We start from the raw sequence: 24,648 nt of genomic DNA, 5'->3' as shown, positions 1-24,648 counted from the left end.
CATTGCTTTCACTAAGTGTCCCCTTCCTCCTTTTGGTAGCGTGTGGATGACTTTATTCTAGAGCAAAGATTGATACTAAGCTGTGTGTGTAGCCTACAGTCACACTTTTTACACCTAAGTGTAGACTATGTAAGGCAGTGATTTACATGTAGAAATTAAGATTTCTTAAAAAAAAAAACCATATTTCAAAATTAACCAATTAGTATACATTACAATTGGCCAGCTAATTCCATAGAGTGTTTTGGAACTTCTACATGTGGGGCAGGACCTTACATACGAATCCTTGAAGTAGTTTGTATGAACTTTTGAAACTGATTTTGCTTTCCAGTAAACAGCATCAGCACAGATTCATTATAGGCACGAATGTTCAAAACTGCAGTACAATGTAATCTCAGGTTAACTGTAAAGATAAAGGCCATTGTAAAAGGCAGAGATGAATAATATGGGAACAGTAGTTATACAAAGTGAAGACTTTTATAGAATTCATAAGACATACAGATTATGAAATGAATCACTGAGAAAAGACAAAATATGGTATCATGGTCTGTTTATGCGAATCTTCTTGCGGTAATTATTAAGTCACAATGGTAAGTAAATGTAGATTAAGAAAAGAATGTTGGTCTTAAATGAGGATCTGTTGATCACTCGTATTAGAAACGCATAAGAGCTTAGGACGTTTGTCAGCAAGCGGTTTAGGTAGAAATCTTATCTCGCAGGCCTTATAGTATTCTTTTCTTTATTAGTTACATTAAATTCATCTTCACAGACCTTCTGCTTACTTGTATAGCAATGGATAGTTGTATAGTACTAATTAGACTAGAAATCATGTTTGAGACATTCAAGTAAAGGTGAAAAAGCAATTTCTTCTGGTTAAATTTTTATATAAACCACATACTTGTTCTTCAGCTGTTTCCAAAAAATTTATTCTCATTGTATTTTCAATTTCTTATAAATTAGTCAGAGATGACTATTGTAATTACAATAGACCTAATAGTTTGTACACGCACTATACCTTAACTGCTGTTAAAATGCAATCAGACTTGCATCTTATTACATCCTTATATAATTATACATTGTTATTCGCTACTTGGCTAATAGATGGGAGTAGTTCCAGTAGTTCACTGGTATTGCATAGACATCTCTTAATAAAGATAATATTCGTCTTTTGTCACTGCAAAAAGTATCTGATTGAGCAAATGTATTCATATTCAGGGACAAAATGGTACACTAAAAAGAAGTACCATATTTGCCAGCGTGTAAGACGCACCCTTGCATGAGATGCACCCCTATTTTACAAGGATATTTGGTAAAAAAAAAAAAACAATATTAGTGTTTCGTCAAACATTTATTGAATGATATTTTAAAGTGATTTTGTAGGGAAAAATGTTTGATTCTCTGCATAACATACAATATTGAGAGAGTGTACTGGATTAAAGTATGAAATCATATGTAAATTTACACTCACCTTTAAAGGAAACTAAATGAAATTTTCCATAAATAAACAACGTTTTTGTGTTACTGCGTCAGGCCACCAGGGCGGGGCTATGATCAGTGTTGCCACAGCACTGAGAAACGACCAAAAGTGCGGAGAAGATTCGAGGGGGTGTCATTGAATGCAGAGCTGAGGTCTGCACTCCTCTCTGTGCGGAGCTGTAGGTCTGCATATATATTTATGCTTTTAAAACGTTTTCCATTAATAAAAACTAATTAAAATTATTACTGTTTCATTAACCACATTACACATATTTAATATTTTTGAAAATACTAATATTTTTGAAAAACGAACAGGTAGTTTATGGTTTACTGGGGCAACCGCGCAACAACCAACCAAATCCCTCCGCATAGGTGAGTGGTTCGACCTCGACCCACCACGCAACCCCAAGTGACCCCATTCTAGCACAGAATTCAAACTGTTAACATGGCGTCTTCACATCCGTCTCACATTCAATTTGCCACTGCAAATCCGGTCACTATTATTGATTTAGTTAAATTATGTGATGATGAAAGTGAATTGCATTTGTTTCTGATGACAAGTGGCCTTTTAGGCAATTTTAGTGGTCTGTGTGAACAGTGTAAGGAAGGAACAATTAGTCTTGTGAAAAATGAAAACAGATGGAACAGCCAGTGCCCGTCGTCGAAAACAAAAGAAGAATCGACTTGCCAGAGTGGTCTGACAATTCCGATTTCGAATAAGGTACGTGTGTTTTTTATATATATAATATAAGGGGGGTATGGTAGGATTCTCTTGCTTAGGATAGTAAATCGTCGATAACTAGAGGTTAGGGGTCAAATTTCGTCCCCGGGAAACCCCTGTGGGAAGCACACGCAGCGCAATATTACCGCTTGCCAGAACATACATGCTAGCCAAGAATCATTCAAAATGCAGATAAGCCGCAAAGCACCGTTCTGCCACGCCAAAACTGAAATCAGAAATGTGTAAAAATGACCGCTAAAATTTTGTGATAAATATTATTTTTCGTCTCGTTGCCATTTTTGTTGTGTGTCCATCTGCCAGTTTTCTTGTCGGAGCTTACCACCATCTAGTGGTAGGTTCTGACTAGAAAATTGGCCGAAGACAGGGTTGCCCCTAGTAAACCGTAGCCGCTCCAAACGAACCATTTTCACTAGTTTTGAGTGTTTACGCGCCAATATCAGATACAATAGTCAATTAAAAACCGATTGTGACAACAGCAGATGACGTAGCCGAAACGTGATGTCCTACAATACTGTACATTCATTCTTTAGGTCCAGCAATCTTCAATTTGCCTTCGTAATTATATATATAGGTTAGTAAAGTTTGGTTAATTTGTGAATTACTCTTAGGGTGAAGACTGACTTAAATTATTGTAAACTTAGTCATGTTTAATGAGTTTTTTTTTTCAAACAACTGCAAATCTGTATTGGGCAATTGCATTAGTTGAAGTTATTCAACTGATTATAACTGAATAAGTATCGATATCAGTGTACTATGAAGTAGTGTATTATAATCGTGGATTTTCTATATATTAATGTAGTTTATTGATTTTTTCCAATTTTTTTAAACTCATAGCTATGAATAGGGCACTCGTTTGGCTTAGAATTGCCTTATATACCATAAATCATGCATAATATGCTGTCCATTCTCTTAGGGAAATGTCTCATTTCAAAATATCAGGATCATAAAAGGTGGCATAGACCTACATGTTTAATATCGTTTTTGTCAGTTTACAATACTTATGACATTGATTTTAAGCCTAGACCTATGTGGTATATTAGGTTGTTTATTATCATTATTACTTCAGCAAACATTTTGATTTAACATAACTGCATATTACCTAAAGTGACAAATGTGGTTTAAAAAAGAAAAAAAGAACAAACTACCTATGAATATCGAAGGATTTATGGAGCTTGTCGACTTACTCTGTGGGGAACGCAAGGAACTGAGTGAAAAGCAACCGTTTTTAGTAAAGAAATACATTTCAGTGCAGTTTGTTGTAACTTCCCACTTTTTGCTGAAAACTTTATGAATAAATTTACGTGCTCGCGTTCACTTTGTAGCCTAATTTACGCATCAAGTCATATATAACAATCATAACTATAAAACAGTTATATATATATATATATATGTATATATATATATATATATATATATATATATGTATATATATATATATATATATATATATATATATATATATATATATATATATATATATATATATATTATGAGAAATGCTGTTTGTGTACACAAATTACAATTTTGAAATTGGGTTTTTCTCTATGATCTTTCAGTGTTCCTCGATGGCTAAGAAACGAAAGTTTCGTGATGCTTGGCTGCATGAGGATGCATTTAAGGAGTGGCTGAGTAATTGCAGGGATGATCCATGGAAAGCTAAGTGCTTGATATGTGATCGTTCATTCTCTGCAGAGATTTCTTCCCTGAAAAGGCACAAAGTTAGTCACCGTCACATCAGTAATGTGTCTCTTCACCAGGAGGAACCAGCTGATGAGAGAGAGAGCTTCCAAATAAGCGTAACAAAAGCTGAAGTGAAGATAGGCCTATTTTGTGCTGAGCTCAACGTATCATTTTTGGCTGTTGAATATTTGGTAGACCTCATGAAAGATAGGCTATAGCTCCAGGCTCGAAAATCATTCAGTCACTAAGATTAAAACGAACTAAAGTAACTAGAATAGTCAAAGACGTAGCAAAATTTGCACATTAAGATTTGATTGCTATTCTGCAGGTGGCCAAATTTTCCTTAATAGTCGATGAAACGACTGATATTACTAACTCTAAATGTTGTGTTATTCTTGCTAGGTATCTTAACAAGACTAGTTTGTCAACAAAGAGCAGACTTTTAGATCTAGTCAATGTATATGGCGGGGACAGTAATGGTGGGGGCAGCACTGGAAAAAATCTATTTGATATTCTTAAGAACTATCTTACTGAAAATGATATTCCCTTGGAAAACTTAATGGGTTTTGCTGCAGATGGTGCTAACAATTTAATGGGGCAGCATAATTCGGTAGCCAGTAGATTGAAAGAAGAATTTCCAGGTATTACAATATTGAAATGTATGTGCCATTCAGCTCACATATGTGCTTCTCAAGCAGCTAAGAAACTCCCTCGCAAATGTGAGGACTTAGTCCGAAACGTGTACATTTTTTCACACAGTTTTAAAAGGCTTCATGAATTCAAAGAATTTCAAGTATTTTGTGATGTAAAACCTCACAAATTACTGCACATTTCACAGACTAGGTGGTTATCTTTCCAGATGGCTGTAGAACGCGTCCTGGAACAACTGGATGCATTGACTTTGTTTTTTACAGAAAAACATCTCCATGAAAGGTTAGTTATGGCTAGTGATATCTTAGAAACATTGCGTGACCCTTCAATGTTACTTTATTTTAAATTTCTCAAATATGTCCTCCCCAAATTCACCACATTCAATTTGATGTTCCAAAGTGCACATTCTATAGCCCATATCTTACATACTCAGAGTGTGTTGTTATATTCAGAGCTTTTGAAAAGTTACATGGACAGGCCATATATTAATTCTGTTCATGATATATCTGCCATTGATCCAGCTGACGAGAGACATTTCATCCCTCTTAGAAATATATATCTAGGGTCATATTTTCATGTTCTTGTACAAAAAGGTCGATATAAAGACCAAACTATGCTGGATGATGTTCGAAATCGTTGCAGGGAATTTCTCATTGTAGTTTGTCTAAAGATTAAGAAAAGGTTTCTATTAGGAAAAGATGAAGCTGTGGAAGAATTGGCTATTTTTGATGTAGATCAAGTACTAAGTGAATACGCACGTATAAACATCCCGACTTTGGCAGATTTGGTAGAATCCTTTCCGAGAGTCTATTCTGGTGACATTCAATTACTGGATGATGAGTGGAAGCGTCTCCCCGCAGTACAAATCGCTGATAGTTTAAGATACAATGATAATATAGAAAAATTCTTTAAAGAACTTTATGATTTCACGGCTAAGCCAAGTGGTTCAAGCTTCAGAACGTTATCTGAGCTTGCCTTAAACATTCTGTCACTGCCAACATCCAATGCAGACGCTGAGCGCATTTTTTCAAAACTGAATCTGATAAAGACGAAACATCGCAACAAGCTCTCTAACACTAGGTCAGCTTCATTAATTACCCTCTCAGAAATGGTAAAAGCTCGAGGCAAAACATACGACTTATGTCCAGATTTACTGATTAGTTTGCAAGGCATTGACTCTGAACTTCCTGAATAATAGAATGTGACGTCACTTCCGCAGGGAACATACGATGGATGAATGAGTGATTCAAATAACCAATGCAACATTTATGCTCTAGTCTATAATTCATAAGAAATATTTTGTGCATTACCAAAGAATCTTTGATAAAATATGTTTTCACCATATTTTCGATACTTTATGGAATATATTTATGAAGTGATCTGATGTTTAACAATTATCTGAGGAATTGATGAGTCCATTTTTGAATTGTGATTATTTTCATATTGTATAGTAATTAGCAGATATTTATTTTTCAGTGAGTAAAGGAATGATATATTTTTCTTACATTTATACAGCATAGAATTTTTGTGCATACCTCTCTTGATATTTCTTAGAATGTTGGGAATGTAGTTATGAATTTTTTTGGTGGTGTTTCATTCATACCTGAAAAATTTATCATATGTATATAAATACTAGTACTAACTGTGCTGTATAATATAAATATATTTATATATATATATATATATATATATATACATATATATATATATATATATATATATATATATATATATATATATATATATATATATATATATATATATATATATATATATATATATATATATATATATATATATATATATATATATATACAATATGTATATATATATGTATATATATATATATATATATATATATATATATATATATATATATATATATATATATATATGGAATGTAATAAATCAGTTTCAAGACTGAACACTTTCCGCGTATCTCATTCGATTCTAAATTTTACTATCGTTAAAGTTACTTTATGTTTCAAAAGATATGAAGCAACTGAATTCTGGAAAGGGGGAAATCTAATTCTAAAAAGGAATAATTAGTAAACCCAACTGATATACTGGTAAAGATTATGTCAGTATAACAAGGGTGACTATTTATCTAGTTGGTGTAGCAAAATAACATTGCTTGGCAACTCTACACCATCCGGTGCTGGCCTATGATTCTGTTTACATGCACTCATTGCAAATAGCGGACAGGCTAACTGCCGACGTATCGTGGGTAATTTTTCGTAAGTTTGTTATTTATAATAAAAACTGAAAACAATCCGAATTATCAGTCTGTTATCACAAACTTACGAAAAATTGTTTACGATGCGTCGGCAGTTAGCCTGTCAGCCATTTGCAGTGAGTGGATGTAAACAACATAACGCCGCCCAGGTGGCCTGTCGCGGTAACACATAAACGTTGTTTATTTATGGTACGTTTCATTTGGTTTCCTTTATAGGTGAGTGTAAATTTACATATGATTTCATACTTTATTTCAGTAACACAATTTATTGTAATAATTATGCCTGTTTTTCAATGTTTTGATATTAGCAACAATTTTTGTGCCTACCCAGTAATGCCAGTATGCTCGTTGTAGGCTAGGCCTAGTGCTCCGTCTCCTATTCATAATACTGCCGCATTGGACGCAGGTCAGTTTTTTTATATATTTAAAAATAAAAAAGTGCGTCTCATACGCCAGCAAATACGGTACTTCCCAAGGAGTATATGCCAGGAAAGACAAGTTACATGAGGTTAAATCTAAATGTAAGGTATGCACTATGAGTGAAGGAGTTTCATTAACGTGAGAAGTCAGAGGTTGCCTTTGCCTTTTAAGGGTGATTTGAAGCCTTTGATTAACGTAATGTGTGACTGGGAAGTTCTGATGAAGTGTTTAGCAAGTCACTCTATCATTAGTTGTTAGTTGATATGCGTGAACCCAGGCCTCACGGCTCCTTCTCTTCAGCATCCAAGGAATTCAGGTATCTGAAAGAAAGTAAATTATTATGTAATAAGAACATTTTTTGAAAAGAAAATTCAGAACTTCAGAACTATAACTGGGGACAAACGTGCGGATAGTTTACTCTGTTCTTTTGTTAACCATTAATTAGTGCCATTTTGTATCGCATATATTGAAAATTACCAATAATCATAACCATGCTTGTCTCCATTGATGCAAGAATGCCTTCAGTGTCCTTGTTTACGTTGGTATATAATTTCAAATATGAAGGAGATGCTGGAAGTGAACAGGTGTTAAGTGTACTTTCTGAAAGTTAATGTAGGGAACAAAAATTATTGGGTGTTTTTATTTTCAAGTAATCTAGCAACTTTTTTTTTAAGAAAGGTGCAATTTTGTGTTAGTAAATACCATCAGAATGATTAAGAGAAGTGTCATTTTGAGCTACATGTTTTTGTGGATTTTTATAGATTCAGTACAGGAGGAAATGGAAATAGTAAATTGTGAACACTGCAACAAGGTTAATTCATAAATGTGAATTGTAACCTTTCGTTTCTTCAGTAATAGGGTAATAATTAATAGGCCTACTGATCGCAAACAAGAGAGAAAAAGGCATTTTCACTGAAAGGGATTGTCTTCATATAAACCCAAGATAAGTCTTTCTAACATACGGAATATTCCAATTGCGAAACTGCTTAATATACACACAAAAGCTCCGTAATACTAGTACAGTGTTCACCTACAAATATTTTTGTCTCCATTTAGAATGTTCACCTGTGCCTTGTTTATTAAATATCTATTCCAGTCAGCTCTAGGTCATTCTGTTATTTTAACACAGTCTCTCTTTCCTTTTCGGTCCAAAAACAACTACCGCTTTAAACAGTTTCTGCCCATATTTTCTTTCCCTCTTCTATGAGAGCAGCACAGTGCTGTAAAACACATAACTTGCTTCTTATAAACTTTCTACCGCATTCCCTTTTGTCAAAGCATAATTTATGAGATCCTCAGCAGCAAAAGCAAGATTTTCAGTTGGGGTGCCACTCAACTCAACCACCAAAGATAGCACCAGATGCTACTTCTGGCATTTCTCAACCCCGGGCCACTCACACTCTCCATGGTGGCGAGCAATGACGCCACGGGTGCTGTAATAGAACAAGAATCAACAGGACAGCTCAACCTATAGGTTTCTCCACCAGAAGATGTACTCTTTTTAAAAGAAAGCACTGTACCTGTTATGAACATACACGTTTCACCATCCTATTGGATCATCGTCCAATTGTACCAGCCCTAACCAAAAATTAATCTAAGTACTCTGCCCATAAACTATGTTATCTTTTAGAGATCGCCAATTTACGTGTAGGCTACCACACACCTCATACCCAGCAAGAAAAATCTAACAACAGATGCACTATCCAGGTCAGAAATCAATGGAGTCCAGTTGGGCATTATTTACGACAAGCTCACCAAGGCAAAACTGCAAGACACCAAAACAAGAGACTACCACACATCCGCAACAGTCTACTGTGGGAAAACATCCCTTCAGCAACATGGATGTTCCTTGCTCTGCGACACCAATAATGGCCACCCTTGCCCCCTTGTTCCAGAAGAAATTATTCACCCTCATCCATGGACTCTTCCACCCCTCCGAAAGAACAGTAGCAAGTTGGTTATATAGAAATTTATCTGGAACGAAGCAAAAACAGACATGAAATCGTGGACCTTCTGTTCATACTATATATTCTGTTTGACCATCGTATCTTTCACTTCTAACCATATTTTTTTGAAAAATTAATAATGTTCATTTTCAAGTTTTATTTATTTTACAAAAATAACTGTAGTGAAATGTTTATTTCCTCTGTCAACTTTTAGGTATCATAATTTGTGACTGTAATTTTCAACATTTTACTCATTTTTGGAGAAGCTGTTCGAATGTTAATGCAGTGAACGTGAATGTATTTCATAAGAAGAAACTTCTGAAATACAAAAGCAGTTAGTTTCAATGTCGTTCCATTATGAAGCCCATTTTTTCAGATAAATCTTAGGTAACTGTTTCAAAACAACAATGCGACTGATCTATAACAAGTAAGGTAAACACACGTCTAATAGCAATTTTTCGAGACCTTGATATTAGATATACTAAGTAAGACTAAAAATTATTTACAAAAACTTTTTCTGAGGAATGTCTAATTCTGAACAGAGAATTGCAAATATAGGACGTAACTTATGGAAAGATATGTAAGATTGTATTGTCTTTTAAAATTCTTCTCACATAATGAAAGCTCCAAACACGGGAGCTCCTTTAGAATAATGATGCTTTTGCTGATGGGCAGAATTGCGAGAACCTGACTTGCAGCACTTCGAGGTGCCATATATAAGATCAGTAAAAGAATGTAAAACCCATCATAAAAACTAAGGTGCCCTTCAAAAAGCTAACTTTGTGTAATTCTAGTTTTAAAGCACTGGAATACTTTGTTGATAATAACTTAGAAATATGCAAACAACAAAAATTAAACAGGTATTTCAAATAACCATCCAGGTTTCCAAAGGGCAATAGTATATTGCAATTTTGTATTCACATTAGTAATTAGGGGCCCAAAATACAGTATTAAAATTACTTGTTCTGTGATTTTCCACCAGCTCTGATATGAAGTTAGCATTTTAACATTTGAGACAAGAAAACTTTACGAGTTGCCTTTGGACAAGAACCTATGCTGGTATATGCCGGCTTAACTGAAACCAGCCAACCTCTGTGAGTGTTTGTTCTTCAGGAATTAGACGGTAATCTTCAATAGTTATCCAAAGCAGCATTAAATTATATTATACACCACCAACAGTTTTCTTTTTATATATCGTTGACGATATAAACAGTTTATTGTTACTTGCAAATGTGTGTTTATGGGGAAAAAATAAGATAAAATTGATAGATGTCAGTGTATGAAGTCGTGTATATATTGAAATATAATCATCGGAAAGTTATATGCTCTCGTTGGAATGAAAAACGAAACAACGAAAAGCATTGGAGGGAGACAGTTGGAGGAATATATTTGTAGTATAAAAATGGAAACGAATGCGAAGGGGGAAGAGAGAGAGAGAGAGAGAGAGAGAGAATGTGAAAAAACTAGGAGAAATGGTGTTTTTGCAATTGATTTATTTCCCAGTAAATACAATGTAGCATTTAGAATGAATGCAGTAATTTAGGCCTGGAAATATTTGTGATTTTCAGTTAAAACTTCAGTTCATTTGCCAAGCCATGCACATGTATAGTCTTTTAGTATCTTTTTCATGTTATTTTTTACTAGCAAATGAATAACCTTGAAGAGTTTTCATCAGCAGTGCTTAGAGTGAGTCTTAGTTGTTTGCCATTTTTTTTTTATTTTGAGAGAAACTTTAGGTCTATGACATTAAAAGTGCCATTTGCCTAATGCCACTCCAGCAGTTCTCCTTGGCAAGCTCTCTTTATAAGGCAAACCTGGGTTTCCCCTGATAATGCCATGGATTTATACTTGATACTACCTGTTTCTTCAGAGGTCAAAATGTTATTGTCCTCAAAGAAGGAGAAGTATCATGTTCTATAGTGTACTGTTTCACTTCCCCCTCGGTCTATTTTCTCGGGTGGTATTAATGTCTGTTGAAAATGAACCAAAGGCCAAATTGCTTCATGGGATTATTTTACCTGGTTACACGTTGTGCATCCTTAGCAATTTTTTTGCTTTCGTTTATTATTGTTGTATTTATCAGCTCTCCAAGGAGGGACCCGACGAGATTTGGCGCGCGGCTCAAGCAGGCCTTTAATTCTTTTCAGGCTCCTAGTTCAAATGTCATTAGCATTTGTTTCAGTATCAATGCAAAGATTTTCCATCTTTAATCCTAATGAAGCGCGGTCCCCGCATTTGAATCTTAACAGCGGGGGTGTGTTGGGATCAACAACCTCTGCTGCTGCCAGTCAGCTATCTAAAGTCCTTTTCATTGAGTGATAATAATCAGAGCCCTCTAGGGGCAGGTTATGCCAGCCATGTGCTGGAATGGGTTCTTGCTTGTAGAACAGCCCATGAAATCAGTAAACCCGTTTTACGTGAGACATTTTCCTTATAAATGAATTACTGTAAATCTGTCAGAGAGCGTATTACATAATTTTGGAGAGTTTTGAAATTATCCGTGAGACTTGGCGACAGGTTCAAATTGCCTGAGACTCCTAGAAAGCCCTGGAACTTCGTTCCCAGGATATTTTACTTATTTTAACAGATTTCTGATTTCGGTGTCGATGACGTTTGGTATTGTGATGACAGTTAATTATGTTAATCAGTTATTCTATTTTATTGCACACCAACACCTCGTAGCATTTGCCAGTTAGTGTAACAGGAATTGTAATGCATCTGTGAACGTGTGGAAGATTATTGTACATGTAATAAGTGCAAAATTCTCGAAACTACTTACTTGGCTACTGCCCCCCAGTATAAGGCATTGAAGAGAAGGAAGACAGCAAGAGTGAAGTATCGACATTGTCTCATTAAAGATTCATTAACTTTTGGAGACATTACTTGTTGGGTTGGTCCCACTGTATAGGAAGGAGTTCTTGGAATACTAGGGCGCTCCATTGATGCGCTCCAGAAACCTGAGGGTGGTCTGTTGCCAGGCCAATTTAGTCCTGCAGCTTTATCCTCAATTCTGTCCACTTTCTCCTCAGGCTTGAAACAGCTGAGCACGTTTGCTGCACATGTAGATTCATCTTCATAAAAGCTGTCATTATCCGTACCGCTGGGTTCCTTTCTCTGTAGTTTCTCCTGAAATATGGAATCCATCAGATGACAGCACTGTCAGTCATGAAATACTTGGCTGGAAAAAGGAATGCTTCTAAAAAAAAATGTCAAACCTTTTTTCTGTATTCAGAAAACATATCGTACAGTAATATCCTTTTTGTCGTGTTGTATTTTCAACGATCCAAAGTCTTAAGGCCCTGAGCCTATAATAATTATCCCTTGTATCTTAGAGTAGCCAACAAGACTTTCATTTAATCTTGGGAATAATATAAGAAAATTATTTTTGAACATGTATCTTATCTTCCATACAGATAATGTTGATGAGACATTCATTAAAATGAAAATAATGTGTAAAAACCAATAGGTGGCCAAAGGATAATGTTAATCATATTAAAAAGTTGTGTGTAATTGCATTAATATTTATGGGTGAAATTAGCAGTAAATTAATCGCTTTATCGTAGCTGCACGCTACTGATACACAAATATTTGTGGGATTGATGTAGCAAAATTATTTTATTGAGTGTTTTTTAAAATATTTTTTCTTAATTGCAAAAAATAGTTTGTTCTTAAGGATAATACTGACATTTGTAGAACCATTGACTACACTTACAGCTTAGCCTATGGTAATTTATATTAGCTTTTGGTAAGATAGGATTACTTCAACATGTATTCTGGTAAGATAGGATTACTTTAGCATGTATTCGCGAAAGTCAGACATGAATTGTATTTGAACAGGACCCTGACCCTTGCAGAAAAAGTGTCCGACTACCGGATGTGCAGAGTGGTTTAAAGTAGGTTAAATTAGTTAGCCTGGTTTATTAAAAGCTAGGAAAGAATCCTGATGAAATTCGAATCCTATGCCTAATTCCCTTTACATAAAATTTCGAAATGAAGATGGGTAGGATTTAAATTGCTTAAGGGTAAGATTTTATTATGATAAAAGAAATGAAACATACACAAAATATCACATTCCTCTAGGAAGGCTACCAAGCTATGCTGGGCTATCTTAATTTTCCTGCTATCCAACGCCCATAAAGTCTCGAGGCCTTCTAATAACAGGCATTCTATAGTACTATTATCATCCGTATACAGAACAAACGTTAAAAAAATAAACATAAATTAATTATACAAGCGAGAATACCAGGAGAAAGTTTTGAAGCACAACTACAGGAACTTACCGCAGTTTTGGAGAGACATCCTTTTATGCCAGAGAAATCTCCTTGAGCAGAATAGTCAACTAGGGTTTGTAATAGAACCACAACGAAAATCGCTACCATGGCAAAGAAGAGCCATATATCAATGAACTTGAAGTATGATGTCTTAGGCAGTGAATTTGAGGTCTGAAATTAAACAATTTCTGCTCAGCAAATATATAAGTTTTGTGTAAGACAAAGTCATTATCTGGTGTTTTATTGTTTATCGTAACATTATGCAACAATATTGTGATATCTTAAATTGGATCTTGTTTTCTTAATAAAATACATTATTAAGGACTGTCTGTTAATGCAAATGGCTATGCCACATGGATTAATTGAATCAGATACTGACATCCATAAATTGAATTTTGCCATCCTTTCTGTCTAATGAATTCCAAAACTTGGTAGGATGGTCTATCAGTGACCACTTGGAATAGTGCAGGTTTTTTAAATTCACTCGGTTGCCACTTGCTTCTTCAACATTCTCTATTAAACACTCTCATTCACTTGCAGGCATTACAGATGTTTTGTTTAATACTGGCTGATGGTAATTTGATTCTCTCTCTCTCTCTCTCTCTCTCTCTCTCTCTCTCTCTCTCTCTCTCTCTCTCTCTCTCTCTCTCTCTCTCTCTCAGCTAAAAGTACAGTGATTTTATTGGAAGTATTTTCAGTATTTGCAAAAGTATTACTTACTTGACTATACAATGTATACAGCACAACCTTTGCTGTTAGAGCAACTACAACACGTGAGTTGAAGTCATATGGATTGTAGAAGAATGATGTGTAAGCAGAGATAACTATTAATACTGTAGGTATGTAGATGTTCAGCATATAGAACCCGTATCTTCTCCTAAATTTCACTTGGACGTCAACCTTTGAAAACTCTCCTTCATTGACAGTTTTATTTGTTACACGACCTGTATATTGAAGAGATTAAAGGTAAATGAGTTTGGGGGAGGGGATATTATTACAGAATATAGAATGGCTAACACGCAATTTTGCTTAATTGTAGATTGTAGGAGTTTGCAGTTTTTCATTGACAAAGACATTAATGGTATACTGAGCTTATCAAATTAGGTCTACCAGTGGAAGAGCAGTTTTATCCAGATTCATTGTGTAAAACGTATTTCCCGGGCAAGCAATCCATTATATATGAAAGAACTGCCAGCCAGAAAGATATGCTTAATTTAGTTTGACTACTCCCTTGTATCTCAGTATGTTAAGATTAGGCCTTTGCCTTTGTGCATTAGTTTCACAGTTTAAAGATATTCCTGAGACACATCAGCAAGAACTGCAGTCAGGGGCCGGTATATGCTGGTACTGTGATAGGATAGTTGGTCTAATAATCAGCAGACTGTGGCCATGCGGCCAGTGGAAAAGGAATAGTGGTAGGTGATGGGTAGTGCAGCTGAAGGTTAATGTGCAGTTGTGAACCTAAGTGATGGAATGCCAAATAAAAGACTTCTCACCAACCCCAGCCTTATAGGTAGGCAGTACCTTGCTGTATGGAAGCTTATTAATTTCGGTCACCAACTAGGAAAGTCTTTAATGGTATTTTCACATAAGGGATCTAGATAGGAGTACTTATAATAAGAAATGGGGATCAGAAGGATGGATGTAGGATTGAGGCAGTGACAAGCGTAAGAAACTGTGTCACATGATGATAGAATTGTAGGGACAAATATTGGTTTTTATTGCAAAAGAATATTGCTATTTCATAAGCCTTGCCCCGGTACTTGAAATATAAACAGGGGAAAGGAACCAAGTGGAAACTTCCAGGCCTGCCAGAAAAAGCTGCTTTCAAACATCTGAGTAGGAGAAGTCTCATGCAATAACTGATGTACCAAGATACCACTCAACAATGAAATCAAACCCAAAAATATTTTGGATTTTGAAATGGAACAATAAGCAAGGCAAGGTATGCTATGGATCACACCCTGTAGTCTAAGACCATGAACTCATTATTGTGATTCAGGTGGAATGGTGAATGTAAGAGAACTTACTTGAACATGTAGCTTTTTCCAACTTTATTCAAACTAGATGTAAGCTTTGTAGCATGAGAGGGATGGGGGTGGTATCTGTACACGGCAGAATATAATGGCAGTGTGAAAGTAATGGCAATGGATAAATGATAATATGGAAACACTGTAAGACAGTTGCATATCTAGCATTAACTTCCACTGGAATAGTGTCCAGAGGTAAATAAAAGTATTAATGCTCAGAATGAAACAATTTTGGTATGCAAAAGAGGTTCTTTTGTTATGGATGACAAACAAGGAAGGAATAATTAAATTAGGGTACGTGAATTAGTATGTAGCAGGGTAGGAAAACTTGGATGTTGGTCTTTATTTATACTAGGTGCAGAATGTAGACGCCTTGATTTCATTATGAGATCTGATGTCCTGTAGAAAGTTGTTTTCAGTGTCATTTTGGATTTACGAAAGAAATTCTGACAGGTCTAGACTTCCAGCATTACCTCTCTTGTAGAAGTGAACTGGTTTAATGGTAAGATTATGTCAAGTTTTTAAGCTTTTAGTAATTGTTTTGTATGAAACTGTCATTTTGATTTTGATTTACTATGAGTTGTTTTATTAGAGGATATGGTTTTAGTGTGGAACAATGACAGTATATCCATGGAGTTCACATTGATTAGAATTATCTGGCCTGGATTTATAGATCTGGTTTCAATGTCAGAAATGACTAAGAAAACCTGTTTTTATACAGTTGTATGTCTGACTCCAAGCATGGGAAGGATGGAGAACAGTTGAGAGGTAGTGTAATGGTAAATGGATCTTTATATGTTTTAACGTCAGTATTACGATTATGAAAGCAATAAACACCTTTAAGCAAAATCAAACTTGCGGTGACAAGAAATAAAACACGGAAAATGTCGAGGGAGTAAAGGAATTTGTGGAGGTTGCCGGAGAGGTGTATGGGTAAATTCGGTACCATGTATCAAAAGTAACATACTGTATGTCACTTAGATGCACAGAATTGAAAGATGTAACCACAGCTAGATATGTTCAATGCACAAAATATAATAAAGGCTAATGGCGAGGCTGGGCGATGTGGAGAATATTGTGGTGGGAGGAGAAGGTAGAACATTTCTGTTACCCAGGCTACGTATTTGAGCATGAGGTTACTAAAACAGCTTTAAGATGAAGTGTAGCACTACCCTAGATAAGGCAGGAGAGTCTGCTAAACTACTGGCAGATAAGAATGTTCCATTAATTACAAAGCAAACTGTATGACAGTATACAATGGATAGCCTTTTGTGTGCAATTTTGTGAAGGTTTAGGAACAGAATGATGAGAGCCACAAATGGAATGCACTGTGAAAACTAAGTTACACGCTACAGGTAGCTGATAGACGTAATGCTCTTTGGCTGGAAAATAGACTGGAATCTCTAGGGCAGATAATTTGGGCATTCTGTGACAAGGTGAAAGGAGCAGCCAATCAGAGCAGTAGTAGAAACAGAAGTAGCGGGATGAACGAAGGTACGAAGGCTGAGAATGTAGTGGAGACAACTTTCGTAAAGACCTACATCAGGCAGGAATTCAGACAGAAAGTTCATAAGACAGAAGAAATTGAATAGACTTAAATACATGTCTAACACTACAAAGGAGAGACCTGATGCAAACAAGTAAATGAGTATTTAAAGCACAATAGTGGACATGAGAATAAATTATTAGTCTCTGCAAAAATTCTCAAATTTACTATGAAGAAATCACAGCTATGAAGTGGCAGTTTTCTTGAAAAGGTGGTTTTGATTCTATGCTCTGAAAATCGTATCTATCGCATGCAAGAGCTAATTATGGCAGAGAAATAATCATTCAAGTTGCTGGTTATAACGCAACAAAATTGTCTTTTTCATGTTAGTTATTAGATGAATAGTCAGCTAATTACAGTTCTTTTTATAACCAATTTGGTGAAGTGAAGAATCTTGAGAAGTTCACAGTTTCCTTTATTTGAAGCTTATGAGGCTTAATTTCACAGTATAAAATTATTTCACGTGATTTTTTCATCATTAACTCTGAGAGAACGAACCTTCTTTCAGTCTGCATTTTATTACTAGTAAGGAAGTACCATGCACTGTAACAGCTCTATAAAAGCAAATAAGATACTCAGATATATATATATATATATATATATATATATATATATATATATATATATATATATATATATATATATATATGTGTGTGTGTGTGTGTGTGTGTGTGTGTGTGTGTGACTAGAATCAGTTGTAAGTCATACAAAGTGAATAATATTGGCAACAGTGACTGACTTAATCTTAGGATATAAAACAATTTCTTGACAGCATTATGATCCTCACTCATAAGGAGAGTAGGCTATCGTGTTTTTGTAGCCTTACCAATAACATATTCAATGAGACTGGGAGGTCCAGTGTAGGAAACATTTGTCGGAACCAGCGTCATGTAGGAAGTGGATGCAGAAACCAAAGTAAATCGTAGATGGCATACCTGAGGGGAGTGAGTTACCGGTTAGTTTCTGAAGAGCTCAGTTGGATTCAGATCATCGCAGTTCATGAATTGTAACACTGAAAAAGATTTGAAACAGGAAATCAAGTAATGAAAGTTTAATTGATGAGATGTGTTTGCCGCTACAATGGACTTAGGTTCGTGTGAAATCTTAGTCTCTTGATTTACTTCTCTACTGCTAGGTGATTGGTTTCATACAGATTCATCTCTCGCAAGATTACAATAATATTCTCCCACTCCCTTGTAATTGATCTTAGAAACTCTTAGTAGTGAACATGTAAATTTTTCATTTTTCTTTTGAGTACCTTCCACATGTAATAGATAAATTAATAAAAAAAAAAGAGGGGTGGAGAGAATGAGTTGAGATGAAGTCTTTTTAAGTGACTTAAGATCAGAAGAGAAAGGAAAGTGCACATGATTATATAAGACTTAGAGGCTCTACTATGAATGTCCCCTTTGTCCCACAGTAACATTCTTTGTCATTAGAAAGTAATATATATAGAAAGGAGTGCTGAGAAGAAAGAACAACTCTTTTTTTTCCTTGCAACTCGAATTATATTTTTTCTGTTTTTCATGAACTTTAATATGATTCTACAGCAGGCAAAAGGCATTCCATGATAGTAGTAACTACTAAAAGTGGACTGTGGTGAGAATCTTTGGCAGGCAGAATGAGCTGTTTCATTCCCTCCTTTATTGTGCATTGACGGGAAACCTTAAACTAAGTGTAAGGACAAAGCAGAGCTACTTCCCACAATACATGTCTTCATGTATTATGAAGGGAACATTTAAAGATCCTTGATAAACTAGACATTTGGTGCGGTGGAGATTCAGGTCGAGTTTCCTAATTTGTTAAAGATTTCTGCAGTACTTTTCCTAGATGCTGCACATGTTGAGTTTCCTTCTTATATAGTATATTTTGCTTTATTAGCATTTAGAAACTATTCAGTTATTTCTGTTTCAAAATGCTGTTCAAGTGCTTATTTCAATAAACTTTATTCTTGACAGTGCCATTCAAGGCTGAATTAATTTAGGCCCTGATAAAATTGCAGTACATTATTTTGAATCTAGATGCATCCTTAAAGTCAGCATGCTTACTGGAAACAATTAGATACTTGTGATGGTCTGTGAGATATGTCTAGGTATGACCAAGACAGATGATGAGACTAGTTTTATTCAAATTAAGCTCAGAGTTGCTTTCACCTTGGCTTTTACACACGAACATCAAAACACGATTTTGGGTGCTCTCCATGTCATTCAAAGTGTTTTAAGTGACCAGCAGCAGAGAATTACAGTAATGGTTTTAGTGATCCGAGACTATCATGTATGATTATCTACAGGGTAGTGTTGCCAGACTGCTGGTGTTTTCAGAATTACCATCAACAGAACTCTAGCCTTGAAACTCATACGTATGAGGCCGATTGAACTCTTGTTACAGTTATTAACTTCTCCAGTTGAAAAATGAAGTTGCTGCTAACCAGCAGAAACTTAGAAAGAATTAGTAAGTAAGTGGTGCATACAGCGGGGAATGAGTTTGAACACTAGTTAAAATATGATTAACTAACTTGTTTAATACTCCCAGCATCAGTGATTTAAAACATTGGACAGTATTTGATGCTATCTTCGGCTGAAATCTATATTTTGCACTGGTTTGAGAAAACCATATCAGTCAGTGCTGCCAGAAATCTTTTTACCGCCCTTGAGAATTCCTATACAATATCTACAAAGATGCTAGTGTTTGGGCTGGATGGTTCAAAGTTTTTTTTTCCATTGCTGGATTAGTGTTTGCTTGTTTGGACAGCTGTAGCCCTTCGAGGTCCTTAATTGCTGTATTTGAATAATGAACTTCCACTATCATCTTTATTGTCGTTGCCATTGGAATTAGCATACACTATTGATTTTGCAGACCTTAAACACTCCTTATGTGTTGAGATATAGTGATGTCACAATGCGCAGTACTATAAGTCTTTGGTTATATATGTGCATTATATAATTATATTATTGTTTATTTTCTTGGTTTTTATCCGCATATTACTCTAGTTCTCTGAGATATGTTTTACTTTTTTTCATATATGGAAAACTATAAAGTTTGATTTGCAAGGTATAGGGTGGTTGGTTGGTTTAGATTAAATTGAACTTATGTCAGCACTGGCCCTTGCCCTAAGGTGGCCTATAAGTGTGATAAGGTGTGGAAGGGCGTAGGAGTCCTGCTGTGGACCCAACCAACAAAGATGAATGTTACAGGCCTTTTGGCTCATTCAGTACAAATGTGCAAACAAGCAGAATGTGATGAAACTGGTTGACACACCAAGCCCTCAGAATGAAAAAAAGTTCCTAAAACTACAGGGTAGTTACAGTTATAGGGGAACTTGGCCAGTGTACTCACTTCCAATACCCTTCACAACTCTGGAACATGTATGAGACTTTCAGAAGTCTTGTGATCATGTCAGTTATAATGAGACTCAGCATAGAGACCACTCCAGAGCTGATAAAACCATGGGTGAAATGTTACTAAATCTGGATTCGTTTATAATAATATTCATGTGTCAATAAAGCTTTTCAATCGCTTGGAAAGATAAACTTCTTTTCATTGTCTTAGGGGACGAAAATTGAATGTCTACTCACTGCTGGCATGGTAGGGAATGGGTAATACCACAAGTATGGGTGCAGTAGGCATGCTATAATCCCAAAGTGTATAAAGTTGCTTATTTGGTTCCATTTCTTTTATGCCATCTGTGAATGAGTGGATATAGAGTTGGCTTGACAAATCACAGCTCATTGGTTCAACTGTATGAGGAAGTTTGTCTTTATTATCTGTATCCAGGTGAGATTGCCTGCATAACGCATACTTCACCTAATTCCCAATGGGGATGCGAATTGAATGTCTGCATACTGCTGGTGGGATGGGGAATGTGTACAACCCTTGATTTAGAGTGCAGTATGTGCAACAAAATATCTGATACCAATACTTTTGTCGCCTCTGTTAAGTGGATATATTGTTGGCGTGGCAAATCATATGTCAAAGTTCAAATCCCCAAAGAGGAGGTTTGCCATTATCAATTATAATAAGGATAATGATAGTGATATTGTTTTTTATTATAAGCCAATGAAGGCCTCTTTAATTTTCAGTTTTTCTCATGTTTAGTTGTGATTATTGCTGGAAGTATTGAATCCGAACGAGAAATATAGGAAGAGACTTTCTACTCCGAATGTGATTCGAACTAAAGTCTCTTTTGGACACGCTTACTGTTGTAAACAATGAATCTGAATGGGAAATGAAGAAGCGGCCATTCTGTGCAGGATTCGAGTCTCTCCCGATAGAAAAGGATAGTAGACAGTTTCACCACAGACAAGAGTATGAGTCTATTTCAGTACTTAAATACTAAAGAAAGAACCCAGAGACTGTGCTTACTTATGATTGCTAACACTTAGAGGTGATATTTGGAAACAGGTACTTATTTTATCTTAAAACTAATTCTTCTTATGCCTAATTAACCTCACTATGTATGAAGTGGAAGCTTTTCCTTTATCCCTCTTTTCTTCGTTCTCTTATTCGCTCTCCCTTTCTTTTCCCTAACCTCTTAAATTTTCTTGACGAGTTTCTTGGTTACCAGTTTCCATCATTACCGCTAATTCTTCCTGAGTTACCCAATTATGTCTTGTGTGTGTTACCTAATTCTTTCTCGTCTTTATACCTTGTTGTAATTCGCTTCGTACTGGTTGTCTCTTTGCTCTTTCTAGTTAGCTCCTTAATACAGGATTCCCCTTTCTTGCCGGCTTCTCTTTCATACAGATGTCAAAACAGAATCGTTATTTTGATGGAAAGCAAATGCAGGATACTGTAATCATTATTAAAAGTTATATATAACACTGATTATGAGAAATTGAGAAGTAAAGTGATAAAAGAAATTTTAACAAACCTGTTGATCGAAGGGGAACATCAGGAGATAAAAGTCACAGCTGTAGTTAGCGCTGTAAAGCTGAGTTATTTGCAGACTGGTGTCTCGTCCAGAAAAGGTAATAACTATAAAATGAAATAAAGAAAAAACGTTGCTGTTCTACATTGCCGAAATTTTGTCTCACTACTGTGAACTTTTGTGCACAAAACATCGTGAATTCATACTGCAAATGTTACTAGGTCTGATGAATGTAATTAATTTTTTTACCTGACAAGTTAATGTTTGATTTAACAGTAAGGTGAAAGGATCTAGAAGTTAGCTATTGTGTAACTCTTAGTTTTCTTATCATTACTGAAGTTCTCTTAGAGATAGAAAGATTTTGGTATTCGTCTTTGTGCAACAGAAATCAGTCTTTTTTGTCAATAAATATTTGTAATGCATATAGAGCATTTGTTTTGAAATACATTGCTGACCCTCTTTACAGAAGTGTAAATATTGACTGGCTGATGTCACAAGAACTGTTCATCTTTTACCATGATTGTTAGATTATGCTAAAGTTTTGAGTGCGCTCATTAAAGATTACCACTGAGCAGCCAAAAATTGCATGTGAAAAAAATATGTATGTATCACGTGTGTAACAATGTATGAAGTCACCACATAAGTTTAGCAGGTGACCCTCATTCTTTAATGATGTGCTGTACTTGTTTTGATTTCTTTTATTCGGTTTATGCATGCTTCTCATCTGCAGAAAATGATCTCTTGAGCCATGTGATAGAGGTAAAATCTTAATCATCGCTTATGTACTAGTTTTTTTGTGAAATTTACCTAGTATAATGCATTAATTTTTATACTTACATTTTGTATATGAAAAATCCAATGTAGATTTAACAAGATGTTTTTCAAGCTCTTCGTTTGAGTGCTATTTACAGCAGAAAATGAATAATGAACATCAACTATATGCAGTTCACATTTCCAAGTACAGTGTCTTTATGGTTGTGTAGAAATATAGTGAGGTGGATGCAGCATTCGTGTCAAAATTTGGGTATTATATATATATATATATATATATATATATATATATATATATATATATATATATATATATATATATATATTATGTATATTTTCATGATGTTGGCTTGTATTTTTTTTTCATGATGTTGTATATCATCCCATAGTTTTGATATATTTACTCTTCTATTTATCATGTGTTATGTGTAATAGTAGTAATTATTGAAATATCATATGTAGTGTAGCATTGGCTCTCAAAGGAATTAATGCTGTAGATAACATACGAGTGTAATTTAGAATTAATAATATCTTTCTTGATAAAAGTGTAGTAGTGGGAGGAGAGATTCGAGTTTTAGACCAGATGTGCCATCTGTCACCAGTTAAGATAAAGTACTGACAGGTTGGGATAACAATTGATGATTCATTCTGAAAATCAACTCAGGTTTTTGTTTGTTTTTAAAACATGCCAGTCATAATTAGCCAGTAGAAATCTGTTTGGTCATGTTAGATTTCTGTAAAAGCTTTGTCCCATACGAGAAGACGAATGATTTCGTAATGTTATATGTGTTCCATACAAATTTCTTGTAAAGGCGAACAAGTATTGTACTGAACCTCATGGCAGTTGCGTCATGTTTAAGATTGCATTGCTGTGATCATGTATGTCCTTTTGAGAGTGTACATGTCTCAATGGATTAAGTCATCTTCCTTCTAGAACTTTTGTGTCTCTTTCTCTCTCTCTCATTTTTCAAAAGAGAGTAATTTTAACGTAAAGTTTTAGTGTGGTCAAAAGTATGAATCTTAGCCTTTGAGATCTGATTATAGGGAAAGTGTAAAACTTTGGTTGTAACAACCCCATATAAAAAAGTGTTTTGTGAATCAAAAGCAGCTGCATATTCTGGGATTTTGCAAAGGTTTTCACAAGATTGTGTAAGGTAAAGTGAATTTTACTTTTTATTACCATGGTATAGTAAGGTATATTAAGAGAAATTTTGCCTTAGTGAGATAATTATTGATAAATCTTTTGTGTATTTTTGTGTGCTCCTGTGTTTGCAATCTCTTGATTTTTATTGGTGATTTAACATTTATTTACTTAGCAGTTTTAAATATTTCTTAATAATTTAACATTGCATACTTGATTTAGTTTTCATTTATTAAGATTTTCTTTTCAAATCTTGAATAATTCTTGATAGTTTAAATTTTGCTTGATTAATTTAATTTCTTTGTAAATTAAAGTTTTTATGATTTAGTTTTGTTTAATAAATTAACTCAAAAATTAATTAAATTTTTGTGTTTTTTCAAGTAATAATAAATTTTTTAGAGTGTGAATTCTAATTATAAATTTTGAACTTAACAATAAATTTTTGTATTTGAAATTTTTAAAAACAGTGTTTCATTTATTAACCACCAGTGAATAGGATTAATTGTGCGCATAAGGCAGATGATAAACATGTTTTGTTCCTTAAGTTTTGTTAAAGTGAATTAAGACCAGGAAACAATTAAAGTTGTTTGATGGAGTGATGCCCTTTGACTGTAGTATATTTCTTGTTTAATTGTTGATACCTTACATTAGTCTTGATAAACTTAGTTTGATTTTTCATGTGATTACTGGGCTTTTTAAGGGATCACTGTTACCTTTAGAGTACTCAGTCGTAATTCTTATTGTTATGAGAGTTCAGGTATCTGGCTGGAGTGAGGTAAATTTTCGAAATCTTTGACTAGTTGTGTAATAACCAGGTACTTGGTATGTATCATGACTATATATATATATATATATATATATATATATATATATA

At 34.8% G+C, this 24,648-nt stretch overlaps 1 protein-coding gene across 1 annotated transcript in view; it reads right to left on the bottom strand.

Moving 5' to 3' along the window:
• Nucleotides 1–3,767: 3,767 nt before the first annotated feature.
• LOC136850562 (uncharacterized) overlaps nucleotides 3,768–24,648 on the bottom strand; it is an 86,642-nt gene continuing 65,761 nt past the window's right edge. Inside the window, exons 10-16 of the mRNA XM_067124190.1 lie at nucleotides 21,866–21,969; nucleotides 17,822–17,930; nucleotides 14,140–14,363; nucleotides 13,429–13,590; nucleotides 11,928–12,274; nucleotides 7,487–7,522; nucleotides 3,768–3,918 (exon numbers count right to left, since the gene is read on the bottom strand). Coding sequence (XP_066980291.1) covers nucleotides 3,768–3,918; nucleotides 7,487–7,522; nucleotides 11,928–12,274; nucleotides 13,429–13,590; nucleotides 14,140–14,363; nucleotides 17,822–17,930; nucleotides 21,866–21,969 — 1,133 coding nt within the window. The remainder of the gene's footprint in view (nucleotides 3,919–7,486; nucleotides 7,523–11,927; nucleotides 12,275–13,428; nucleotides 13,591–14,139; nucleotides 14,364–17,821; nucleotides 17,931–21,865; nucleotides 21,970–24,648) is intronic.

This window comes from Macrobrachium rosenbergii, chromosome 3 (assembly GCF_040412425.1).
Source record: "Macrobrachium rosenbergii isolate ZJJX-2024 chromosome 3, ASM4041242v1, whole genome shotgun sequence".
NCBI classification, from domain to species: Eukaryota; Metazoa; Arthropoda; class Malacostraca; order Decapoda; family Palaemonidae; genus Macrobrachium; species Macrobrachium rosenbergii.
The sequence above is the reverse complement of the archived record's forward strand: the minus strand, read 5'-3'. Positions and strand labels throughout refer to the sequence as shown.